The 12893-nt window shown below is 52.1% G+C and overlaps 1 protein-coding gene across 5 annotated transcripts in view; it reads left to right on the top strand.

The window, feature by feature from the left end:
- ITSN1 (intersectin 1) overlaps positions 1-12893 on the top strand; it is a 253806-nt gene that overhangs the window by 208774 nt on the left and 32139 nt on the right. For 4 of the 5 annotated variants that reach the window (XM_061411188.1, XM_061410952.1, XM_061411028.1 and 1 more), the window contains 3 exons: positions 3681-3802; positions 5625-5731; positions 12300-12483. In XM_061411188.1, coding sequence (XP_061267172.1) covers positions 3681-3802; positions 5625-5731; positions 12300-12483 — 413 coding nt within the window. The remainder of the gene's footprint in view (positions 1-3680; positions 3803-5624; positions 5732-12299; positions 12484-12893) is intronic. The other variant, XM_061411283.1, reaches the window with a different exon arrangement.

The following is a 12893-nucleotide window of genomic DNA, read 5'->3' as shown; positions in this document are numbered from 1 at the left end:
TGACTGAGCAACTGAACTGAACTGAACCATCTTCAGCCTGTGGGGGGCAGTACCACCTTCAACCTGTTGGGGGCAGTACCATCTTCAGCCTGTGGGGGAGAGTACCCTCTTCAGCCTGCGGAGGGCACTACCCCTAGCTGAAGACCCTGAGTTCATAGCTGTATGTTCTGAGGGTCAGGCATTTCTCCTCTTCCATCTTGAATTCCCAGCACCTGGCAGTTAGTGCCAGACTTGTGTTAAGATATCAGTAAATATTTGTCAAATGAATGAAGGAATGAAATCCATGAACAAGCTTCAAGAAGGTCTATGAATCCTGTAAAACTGTGTGCAGAATGGGTCTGTATATCATGTGCATTGTATCCATAAGTTTTCTTGGAGGGGTAAGGATTCTAGCATCCACCAGATTCTCCAGGGGAAATTGTGATCTACACAGATGTTGGGGTGACTGGTCTAACCAGTGTCCACTACTAGGCTGATGTTTGTATCCCTACAAATGGCATTGCATAGTGGGTGTGAGCTGAGCTTTAGAACAACTGGTCTCTACCATTATCCTGATACCCTTGCAGAAAGAAATGTGCTGAGAATTGCAGGGGAGACTGCTCCGCCACGTTCATACATGTCTCTGAAGTGCAAGGGCGGTATTCTACCCTTTAACAAGAAACGACCTTGAAGCTGGGCACTTGGATTCCCTGACAGGAGAGTTGGGTGAGAACAGGACAGAAGGGAGATATTTTCCTGCCAATCTCAGGAGTGTTTTTTGGGTGGCTCTCTTCATGAAAGACAAAGAAATCGGTGATATCACTCAGTGTCCTGTAAGCTGGGGCTCGTGCAGCAGCTCAGCAGAGGGTGGCTGAGGCCAGCAAGGGAGCAATCATGACTTGCTTCCTTCCTGAGGATTCACTGTCGATGCAATTGTTTAAGTAAAACACTTTGTGCCGGGGCAGGAAGGACAGCTGGGCTGAGCTGGTGGCTGAGCAGAGGGCTCAAGGTCCAGAAGCATCTGCAGACCTAAGCAAAGGTTCGTTCTCGGCCCGTGGCCCTGTGGAACTGTGGTCTGGCCCCACTGCGGTGGCTTTGAATGAGGTCTTGGATGGAAGGGTGTGCCAGGTGTTAATATGATGATGGCTCATCCCTGAGGCTTTCCCAGCATCAATCTGCCCATCCTGGGATTGTCCTAGCCTAGGAAGAGATGCTCTAGAATTCTAGAAAGGGAAGTTGGCCAGGGGAGGGGACAAAACTGAAAGTTGGAAGTGCCCGAGATTGACTCTGAACTTGGAGTCAATCTCGGGCACAATGAAGCGTTTACCATTCACCCCAGAAGAATCATTCTTTTTGCAGAGGCTTCCAGCATCTGGACTAGATCAGTCATGAACGGAGAAACTCCCTCAGGGAAAGATGGAAGCTGAGGAACCAGATTTCAGAGCAGGCTTCTCAAACCATGTGTGTGTTAGTTACTCAGTTGTGCCTGACTCTTTGCGGCCCCATGGACTGTAGCTCACCAGCCTCCTCTGTCCATGGGATTCTCCTGGCAAGAATATGGAAGTGGGTTGCTGTTACCTTCTCCAGGGGATTTTCCCAACCTGGGGATCGAACCTGGGTCTCCCACATCGCAGGCAGAGTCTTCACAGTCTGAGCTGCCAGGGAAGCCCTCTCAAACTTTAGTGTCCCTAAAAAGTCACCCAGAGAGCTTGTTAAATCAGACTCCTGGGCCCTGATCCCACCGTCAATTCAGCAGAAGCCTGAGAATCTGCATTTCTAGTTAGCACCTAGGTGCTACTGATGCTGCTGGCCTGGGGACCCCACTTCGAGAACGGCTGGTGTCTGGTGGCAGGGTTTCGCACTGTGCTCCATGGTGCCCCCTTGTGGGAGAAGGAGGGATGAGAACAGAGAGTGAAATGGGACTCTGTGCCTTCACCCCCACCTACATCCAAGACACCTCCCAGTCTTCTTTACAAATCTGGTTTCTGTGACTGAAAAAAGAAACCCTTGATAAAAAGAAGGGGGTAGGGGAACCCTGACCTGGAAGAAGTGGGTCCAGACCTGCATGGGGGGTACCCCTGAGAATCGAGTTTCCCCACCCAGCATTCCAGTGTGCCCAAGTCAGGGGGCAGCCTAGGATTATAACCTGAGAACATTAGAAGCGGACAAACCCCAATAACCAACTAAGTGAGTAGAAGCCAGGGCAGGCATCACCTGCTGTGCATGCCCACTCCCACCTGGCACACGGCCACAGAACCTACTCCCCTGGGGAGCTGCAGCCACAGTTGCGTCCAGCCACCCAGGTCCCGTGGGTGCAGGGCCACAGCCTGGTCCAGGAGAGTTTGCCCAGTGGTGTCTGGATGTGCCCACATTGGCCCTGTCCCCAGGCCTCTTCAGAGTCTCAGCATAGCTGCCTCATCCTCCAAAAACCAAACTTGAGACAACCATCTGCCCCACTAATGTACCTGGGACCCAGCAGCAGTGATCTGAGGTAGGAGCCCAGGCTCTGATCACGGTGTCAGGGTCCTGTCTTGGCTTCACCATCATCACCCTGCTGACAGAGTTTGGGTGAGGCAACCTTTCGAAGCCTCAGTTTCCCTGTCTGTAAAATGGAGATATTTGTAGGATCTAAGTGAGCATTAAACACAGCTGTCAGGATCTAGCTCCTGGGACAGCACCTGGCACGGTGTGAGCCCTCGGGGAATGTCAGCCAGCTGTCACTACGGCTTCTCACTCTCAGCACTCTCAGCGGTTCTGCTGAAGCAGGCGTGTACCGTCTGTGTTAGTCTCCTGCGGCTGCTGTAACAGATGACCACAAACTTACTGTTCACTCGCTCAGCTGTGTCTGACTCTTTGCGACCCCATGGACTGCAGCACGCTGGGCTTCCCTGGTCTTCTTGTCTCCCGGAGTTCGCTCAAACTCATGTCCATGCAGTCCGTGATGCCATCCAACCATCTCATCCTCTGTCGCCCCCTTCCCCTCCTGCCCTCAATCTTTCCCAGCATCAGGGTCTTTTCCAACCTCATGAACAGTATGAAAAGGCAAAAAGAGATGCCCACAAACTGGGCGGGCTTAAAACAACAGAAATTAATTTTCTGCTAGTTCTAGAGGTGAGACGTCCAAAATCAAGGCTTGGGCAGGGCCATGTTCCTTTGACAGCTTCAGAGGAGAGTTCGTTTCATGCCTTTCCATGAGCTTCTGATGCTGACAGCAATCCCTGGCATTCCTCGGCTTGTAGACACGTCACTCTAGTCTCTGCCTCTGTTGTCACGTGGTGTTCCTTGTCTGTCTCTGTGTCCATAAGAACAACAGTCATATTGACTTAGGTCCTGCCCCAACTGAATATGACTTCATCTTTTTTTTTTAATGTTAATTATTTTTTGGTCACGTCACATTGCATGCACTGATCTTAGTTCCCAAGCCAGGGACTGAACCTGGGCCCCCTGCAATGGAAGTACAGAGTCTTAACCACTGGGCTGCCCTGTGGAGTCCCGAGTGTGACTCCATCTTAATTTGATTGCATCTGGAGGCCCTATTTCCAAATAAGCTCACTTTCACAAAGTGCTGGGGTAGGACTTGGACCCATCTGTTTAGGGGACGACAACGGTCCCACTGATGCGAGACCGCAGGGCCCTGGGGAACCTTCCCCAGGAAGCTCCCCAGGCCTGGACTAAACGGTCCCCATGGTTGTGTTTTGCAGGGTGCTCAGACTTACACCTCTTGGATATGCTGACCCCAACTGAAAGAAAGCGACAGGGGTACATCCACGAGCTCATCGTCACGGAGGAGAACTACGTGAATGACCTGCAGCTGGTCACAGAGGTGAGGGCGGCTGGGGGTGCCAGGCGGGGGCCGGGGTCCCTGTCAAGGAGGTGGGGTCCTGCTTCCCAGGCTGAGAAGCTCTCAGGTGTGTGGGAGCCTCTGGATGGGATGTCATGTAAGAGACGCTGTCCCGAGAGAAGAGGGTTCCTTCTCATCCATGGCCAACTGGGAGTCCTGTCCACAGAGAGGGCAGAGGTCCCTCAAGCCAGGGACAGACAAGCCCGTGAGGAGGCCTGGAGTAGGACACACAGCAGCGAGGTGGGCGTCGGGGCGAGGAGACCTGGGGCGGGACTCACAGCGGCGAGGTGGGCATCAGGGCTCCACTCAGAGAACTTGCCACCAACTACCCGACGCCACAGAGCACCACCTCCCGGCCCTTGGCAGTAGTGTTTCAAAACGGCGGCCAGCGGGGCTGATGGCTTGCATTATCCCTCATGCCGCCCATGACTCCCGAGAAACGTCCGTTAAAGGGAATGAAGATGTTTCCTCCCTGGGGCCCCGTGCACACACCCCCCAACCCCGTCCAGGACGATGCCTCATTTTGGCTTTCCTCCCAGGAAGCTCTTGACAGGCCTTGGCTGCCTGGTCCAGGCGGATGAGAAGATGCAGAGTTGGGAACCCCCTGCTTGTTGGGAAGCTTTTGGTCCAGACCTGTGGGACGTTGGCGTGTTAGGGGTCAGGTGCTTGCCGAGCTGGGTGTCTGGGTCCCCCTATAGTCTGCGAAGTACTGTGAGAGTGTGGGAACCCCACCCCCACCCCCCCCCAAGTCATGAAACCGTCTCCTCTGATCATCTCCTCATAACTGACCAGGGAAGACAAGGCTCACTGCCCCAGTGTTGAGCAGTCCCAGACGCAGGGTGGGTTGATGGCCCCCAAGGCCATCGTGAGTGCTTAGGAAGCATTGGGATGAAAAAGCACCCCTTTCTCAAGGTACAGGACTGTCACTAGGAGTCTTGCATGTCGAGGATGTGTGTCATGCCCTGAAATGTGATACGTTGTGCGTGGCCTGGTGGAGGCCCGGTTCAACATCAGCTTAAGGACCCGTGAAGGGTAGGGGCTCCTGGGGATCAGCCTTAGCCCAGCCAAGTTTATTTCAAAGACAGGCTGAAATAAACTAAGGTCTGTAATAAACTAGGTCCCTAAGGAACCTTGCAGTGAGTGGCCTGCCTCCAGGGGTAGCAACAACCTCTCCTTGGGGGGCTCAGCTGAGATCCGTGATGTACTGCGAGTGGCCCACCCCTTTGGGGCTTGGGCAGGCATCTGTATTTCCTGGAGCCCAGGAGAGGAGCTGCGCCCCCTCGGGGCTAGGCCTGCACCCCCTGGCTCTGCCTGAGGTCCAGCCCCACTGTGGGCAGGGCCGTGGGGTCCATCTCGTCCCTGAGGCTGCTGGCTGGAGGCCCTGCTCCCCGGGAGCTCCTGAGGCTTGTCTGGGCCGCTGATGCCAGGCCAGGAATGCGGGATCCACCCCCCACCGACCCCAGGGCATCTTTCAGTCCCCACGTCCAGCCGTGGCCAGCTAGTGAGAGCGTGAGTGCCTTTGTCCAGACCCCCCAGCTGAGTTCAGGCCGGTCCTCCAGAGTTTAGCGGGCCTCCTTGTAAACCTGTGCGTGGACCCAATGGGGAACCCCACTCCCATGCACCCCCTCCCCCCAGGCAGAGGGAGGACCACCTTCTTCAGAAACTCTGCGGCTTCTGAGCCTCCGAGCAGGGCTGCAGACGCCTCAGGCCTTCCCGTTGCTCCGAACAGATCGGTGCGTTGCGTGTGTTTGAATTTCAAGCTAACTGTTTGCTTTCTGAACTGCTTCGTTTTCTGCATCTGTAGATCTTTCAGAAACCCCTGATGGAGTCTGAGCTGCTGACAGAAAAAGAGGGTGCTATGATTTTTGTTAACTGGAAGGAGCTGATTATGTGTAATATCAAACTACTGAAGTAAGCCTCTCCTCTCTAACCCCCGGCCTGGCTTCGCGCTCACACACTAGCACCCCCGCGTGGCTTCACGCGTGTGTCCTCTCCGTGCATGCCCCCCCTGCGTGTCTTCCTACATCTTTTCCTCATTTCTGCTCACAGGCACCATCACTCTTTCTTGCCTGATGCCTTCTAGAATCACAGTCCCAGTTTCTCCCTGGGGAGGGTGGATTTCTCAGGTCTCCCAGTTCCTACTTTTACCGTGGTTCTAGAATGAACAGAGAAGGGCTGATCCTGGGTTCTGATCCCTGATCGGCCCCACCCGGGGTGAGCGGCAGCCCTCGTGCCTTCCCTCAGACCCAGGATCCACAGGGGGACACGTTGGTCTCTTGGGACTTTCTTGCCTCCTGAAGATGGGAATCAGTGGGACCGTCCATGGCCACGGTCCACAGTGGTTCTCAGGATGTCCCTCTGAGATACTGGCCTGAAGCAGTGGGTATTTTATTCATATTTCAGTTCCCAGTCGCAGCTGCGGGGCCAGGGAGAAACACTGGGCCAGGTGTCTACAGACCTGGGCTTGGAGCCCAACTCACCGCCCTTCCTCAGTTTCCCCACCTGTAAAAGGAAGGGGTTGGATTGTATCATCCAATCCCTAAAAAAAAAAAACCAACAAACCTCCAAATCTGTGTCCACCAGGCCTCCGTATAACACTTGCTAGAACACAGATTAGGTCCATGGTGTCCTGGGATCCCAGAGGCAGCACACAGGCCCTGGGAACTGGTGGTTCCTCCTGATCTCTAGGTTCGTGTAAACGGGAAGCAGCTCTTTCCTGGGTGTGGTCCCTGGGATTTGCTAAAGTGATTTCAGCCCTCCACTGTGAGCGTGTTTGGGCGTGGATGAAGGGATGGACAGAGCGGTGCGGCAAGGTGGACGTGAAGCAAAAGCAGAACATCCTCTCTCTGTACGTTCTAGAAGACAAATAATCAAAGATGACGGGATGAGGATGGTTTAGAGGGGGTATTTGCATTAATCTCCCTTGAGAAAGATTCTGCAGAGTCTTCTAGCATAGATCTGAGTCGGATTCTTGGGCTCTCAGCCCTGCTGTCGCCCACCTGCTCTGATTGTGCTCCCTGAGCCTCAGTGTCCTCATCTGTAAAGTGGGGTAGTAACCACCACGTAGGGTTCTCATTAAGGAGCATTTAGACACCAAGTGCCTGGTCCACAGTAAGTGCTGGGCCTGGGCCTTGGGGTGAGCTGAGTACCCGCTCTTGCCTTCGGAGAGAGGCTGCCTTGTCACTTGGGGGCAGGTGGGCTCATTTATCCCTGAACCTACAAGTACTCAACCTAAAGGGGTGGGAGATGAGTTCTTTTGAAACACACACAAAGACCTTCTGTTGAAAACACACCTACGCGCTAACACTGCTTTCCTTGGGTGGGTGTGTGAGGGGTGGGGAGAGGGGAGACCTGTCTGATGTTCCAGAGAGCCCCTAAACCCCGCCTCAGCATCCCCCTTGCTTCTCTGTTGTCTTCGCACTTTAACCCTCCCTCCTGCTCCTGACAGGGAACTGGAAGCCCCTTTTTTGGGCTCTGTCAAGGCCAGGCCCGTGTGCTCCCTCCTCCTATCAGCGCCGATGCGCTCCACAGCCCCAGAGGTAGGAACTGAGAGCACTCTTGCTGCTGCGGAAACGAGCTCAGAGAGGTTGAGTGACTTGTCCAAGGTCACACAGAAGGGGATCAGGGCCCCGGGCTGCTCTGTGGATGACACTCAGGGCCCTACTAGGGGTTCCACCTGGTTCTGCCCTCGATGGAAAGCAGGTGAAACCAGAAGGGAGGCATCTCAATTTTTCATCCGGGCTCCAGCACCTTCTACCTCACTTTGGGCAGTTATCTCAGGCAGATAACTCCCGACCCTTTGTTTCAGAAGCTGTAGGATTGCAGTCAGAGCACCTGCCCAGTCTAGCATGCAGGGTTATTCCAGGGAGCAAGTAGATCAGGTGTACAGCTGGTACCCTGCCAATCACGGCCCCATCAGGCATCTCTGACCCCCATCTTCTATCATCTCTGATGACCTGATTGGTTACTTTGGCTAAGCTTTTCATCTTCCAGATAAAATATTAATACTTGTATTTAGAAAGAGCTTTCTGGAGACCTGATTTCTTTCTTTCTCTTCTTGTTTTTTCCCTTTTCAGCATCTTATTATGAAAAATTTTCAAACATACCAGGAAAAATGGAAAGAATTGTATGATGAGCACCCGTATTGTAGATTATACAATTTCACTGCTTAGACTTACCTTCTTTGTGCAAAGGACTAATCCCAGCAATGGGAAGATTTAGGGCTTCTGGCACAATGGAAGAGGGAGGCATTTGAGGATAAAGAGAATTTAAGGCAGTGGCTCAGATAGTAAAGAACCTACCTCCTATGTGGTAGACCCAGTTTCGATCCCTGGGTTGGGAAGATCCCCTGAAGAAGGTGAAGTTGCTCAGTCGTGTTCCGACTCTTTGTGACCCCCGTGGGCTGTAGCCCACCAGAATCCTCTGTCCATGGGGATTCTCCAGGCAAGAATACTGGAGTGGGTTGCCATTTCCTTCTTCAGGGGATCTTCCCGACCCAGGGATTGACCCTGGGTCTCCTGCATTGAAGGCAGATTCTTTACCATTTGAGCCACCAGGAGGGAATGGATACCCACCACAGTATTCTTGCCTGGAGAATTCCATGGACAGAGGAGCCTGGTGGGCTACAGTCCATGGGGTCGAAAAGGGTTGGACACGACTGAGCAACTAACACTTTCACTTTCATTCCCTGGAGGGCTGCAGTGGACAGTCACTTATGCACCACTCCTGATCCAAGGGCCAGCGACAACTTGTACTTAAAGGGGGACATAGGGTTTATTAAACAGATAAATAAGAAACAAACATAATGAACATAAAAGGGAGCTACCTGGGGCACTCAGACTTCTTACTAATGCTGCTTCTGGGCTCTCTTACCTGTGAGCAGAGAGCTGAGAAATTTGCCTTCGAAAGCAGAGTAGGACAGAAGAATCTAGAACCTTTTACAGTTAGGAGCTAGATGCAGACCCTTAGGAGTGGCTATTAGAAGAGATAAGAGAAGGGATGCAGAAGTGAGATAGGGCGTGTGGAACCAAGTGCTGGAAACTGTTTTTATCGAGATCTTTTCCTGTTTCCTTGCTTGAAGAAATAAAAATAAATGAAAGAGCTTCTCCAAAAAAAGTTTTTCTTAAATATTAAGTATTCAGTTTCCAACTTAAGTATGATAAGAAGAACATACTACTACTACTACTACATTGCTTCAGTCGTGTCTGACTCTGTGCAACCCCACAGACGGCAGCCCACCAGGCTCCGCCGTCTCTGGGATTCTCCAGGCAAGAACACTAGAGTGGGTTGCCATTTCCTTCTCCAATGCATGAAAGTGAAAAGTGAAAGTGAAGTTGCTCAGTCGTGTCCGACTGTTCGAGACCCCAGGGACTGCAGCCTACCAGGCTCCTCCATCCATGGGATTTTCCAGGCAAGAGTACTGGAGTGGGTTGCCATTGCCTTCTCCAAAGAAGAAGATAACAAGAATAATTTAAGAAGAAGAAGACACAGTTTTCTTTAAGGCAGAAAAACAAAGAAAAATGGATTAGAACTAGAAAACATACCTTGAATAGATAGCTAGTGGGAACCTGCTATGTAGCAGGAGTTCATGGAGTTCAGCTCCATGCTTCATGATGACCAGAGGGGTGGGATGGTGGTGGGGAGGGAGGCTCAAGCGGGAAGGGATGTATGTACAGCTGATTCACGTCACTGTACAGCAGAAATTAACACGACAAATATACTCCAAAGAGAGAGAAGTCGCTCAGCTGTGTCCAACGGTTTACAACCCCATGGACTGTAGACTACCAGGCTCATCCATCCATGGGATTTTCCAGGCAAGAATAGTGGAGTGGGTTGCCATTTCCTTCTCTAGGGGATCTTTCTGACCCAAGGATTGATAGCAGGCAGACGCTTTACCATCTAAGTCACCAGGGAAGCCCAAGGTATACTATACTCCAAGGTATACACCAAAAAAAAGATACCTTGGTGGGTAAAGACAGGATGGGGAGAAGGAAGGACTTTGGTTGGGCATGGACAGGGTGAGAGGGGAGATGGGAGTGCCTTGGAGGAGGGGAGAGGAAGGCCAGCAGGGAGGGCAGAGCAGAGGGGCTGGGGAAGCCCCTCTTGGCAGAATGGCAGGAGACATCTGGAGCGAGGGGGGCCAGGAGCCCAGGGCAGCTTGGAGGTGGGGCTGCTCTTGGTGCTTGTACTCTACGGGCTCTGAGGTCAGATCCCTCCCCCACCCCGAGTTCCAGGGTTTCCTGTCACCTCTAAGCTGTGTGACTCTGGTCAAGTGACTTGATTGCCACGTGCCTCAGTTTCCCCAACAGTCAAGAGGGATACTGTTGGGGTGGCCGAAAGGTTCATAACGGATTTTTCATACCATCTTACGGAGAAACCTGAATGAAATTTTTGGCCAACCTAATAAGTCATACATGTTAAAAAAAAAAAAAAGTGTTTGATGCCTAGGACACATTCATGAAAGCCAACTCTCTTGCCCGTTCTCTTGATCCGCAGACTTCAGAGAGTTACTCTTTTGCTCAGCAAACAGCGAGCACTCCAATGCGTTCACTGACTGATTTGATTTCTGTCACAGTTGAAGACCTTGCATGTATTGAGCTTTCTGTGAGATTACGGATTAGCTCCCCAAGGGGCGGCGCTGTGGCTGCAGCATTCATGCGGCCCCTGAGCTTGGTGACCCCTGTTCCACCCACTCAAGCCCAGTCCTGTGCAGTAGAACATCCCAGAAGGAGGCCCGCAGCTAACCCTAAGAGGTGCCTGGTCCATTGCAGGCCCTGTCTGCCCCCCATGCAAGATCAACTCAAGTCTACAAGTGTGGGCCTCAGAACCTGGGACCCGGCTTAACTTCCTCAACACAGTGATGATCCGCGTGTCATCTTTTTCCTTTTCCCTTTTTCTTGTCTCCTCATCATTTAGAAAAAAAGAAAAAAGAGGGAGGCAGGTAAAAACACTTTTATTCCCTTGCAGAAAGACTATGTTACTCCTCATTGGAAAATCATGGAATGATGGAATTTCTTCCTGTTTCCATCTTCCCAAGTTTGTATTAATAACCTGGTTACTCACCACTCTCGCCCTCCAGAATTGGTGGCGATGTTGCCCTTTAGCCAATTTCTACATGTTGGGAGATATTCCACACCAGCCACCCAATGGGCAGTCGCCACCTGGCCATCCTGGGGATACCAAGCTGCCACTCCTCATGCCCCAGCCAACCAGCAATGGCCAGCACCTCTTCCCACAATGGCATCTGCTTAAGGAGGGAATCACTGGTTGTTTAGACCATATAAGGCACTGTCCCTAAAGTTTCTTTCCTTAGCTTGCTTGCCCAGTACAAAGATTTTTAAATTTTTTTCTTTAACCAAAGATGTGGGGGAAAGAAAGTGATCTGAAGTCTTTGATACTAAGACCGCAGCACCTTTGGGGAATCACATAGCCCTACCCACAACCATGAAGGCAACCAGAGGAGTTCAGAGTAACGTCCTCCCACGCTTACGTTGAAATCATGTGTTACGCCATTCTGTTCTATCCAACCATCTGTTGATCATCCATAGTCACTAGGGTGAGCAGGACTCGCCCGTGGCCTCCCGTGCTGTGGCCCCGCCTCCGGGTACATTGCTGTCCCTGTTGTGTAGAAGCTCAGTACCGAACCCTTCTTATCGTAGTTGGTTAGGATTTGCCATACAAGTTAGGAGGGTGAGATGCACCGTCCTGGCTCCCACGGCCCCAAGCACTCAGACTACAGAGAACTCCTGAACAAGCACTTTGCAGCCCCTCTGGTCCCCTCTTAACTTCCAGGTCCATTGCTCCATTAGCATATAAATAGCCTTCTCTCTTCAGAGCTCTCTTAATCAGGTCAACTGCAAGTTGGCCACAGGAGTGAAGCCGTGAAGCACAGATAGTTCAGCCTATCATTTAAACCTGGCTTTCATGAACATAGTGGGATTCTTTTCCTGTGGCAGTTGATTTGCCATCTGCATTGTGTTTTGTTTGATCTGAAATTGAGCCTCCACGGCCCTTGGCCACAACAGCTTCCCTTGGGTGACAGCACTGGTCCTGGAAATGGATTCAGGGCTGGGGCCAGACCAGCCTGGATGGACCATGCATCAAGCAAGACATCCACCCAGGGATCATGTCCAGATTATTTTTCTTTTTAAGAAAGATTCTATATATTTCCACACGAAAATATTGTCTTTTATACTGACTTGTTTGGCAAAAAAAAAAAAAAAAATTTTTTTTTTTTTTAGTCTTTCTTTCTAAGAGCCAGCAGATAACCATCATGCCAAAAAAAGAAAAATGCCCCAGGGACACCTCTCTGTAGCACTAGGCTCGTTTCTTTTTCTGTCCCTTGTCTCCCACATAGATGCTTAGTGGCCCTGGGTTTGTGCCCCTCACACACATCCCATTTCTGTGCCACCTAGATGTGTGCCATGTTCCCATCAGAGAGCGCGAAGGTGGGGTGCTCACTTGCTGCGTTTCCGTGCAGAGCGCTGAGGGTCCGCAAGAAGATGTCTGGGGAGAAGATGCCCGTGAAGATGATCGGAGACATCCTGACGGCCCAGCTGCCACACATGCAGCCCTACATCCGCTTCTGCAGCTGCCAGCTCAACGGGGCCGCCTTGATCCAGCAGAAGACTGACGAGGCCCCAGACTTCAAGGAGTTTGTCAAAGTGAGGAGCCCTGGCTCAGCCAAGCCCCTGCCCCCGCAAGGGGCCATCCGCAGGCAGCTGGTGTGCGGTCGCACGTGCACGGGAGGCCAACAAGGGCGAGGTCTCAGCTGCACAGGAGGGGGGCTGGCCCCACCGCTGGGTGTGACTGGGGCCGTGGGGGTGGGTTTGGCGAGGGACCAGCGCTGACCTGGAGACTCCAGTCTGCAGTCCAGGTGCACATGGTGTTCTTGCAATACCGATTTAAAATCCTTTGTCTCATTTTCAGGCCTAGCAGGACTGGCAGGTCTCAGGTCTGCTATTCTGTTTAATCTGAGTATGTTCATTTCTCTGCTGCTCTCTGCCCTTTGCTGCAAAGAGAATCCCAATGGACCCTTTAATTTCCCCGCCCTAGTTGGTTCTTTTCCATGAGC

Source organism: Bos javanicus, chromosome 1 (genome assembly GCF_032452875.1).
Source record: "Bos javanicus breed banteng chromosome 1, ARS-OSU_banteng_1.0, whole genome shotgun sequence".
Taxonomy (NCBI): domain Eukaryota; kingdom Metazoa; phylum Chordata; class Mammalia; order Artiodactyla; family Bovidae; genus Bos; species Bos javanicus.
The sequence above is the reverse complement of the archived record's forward strand: the minus strand, read 5'-3'. Positions and strand labels throughout refer to the sequence as shown.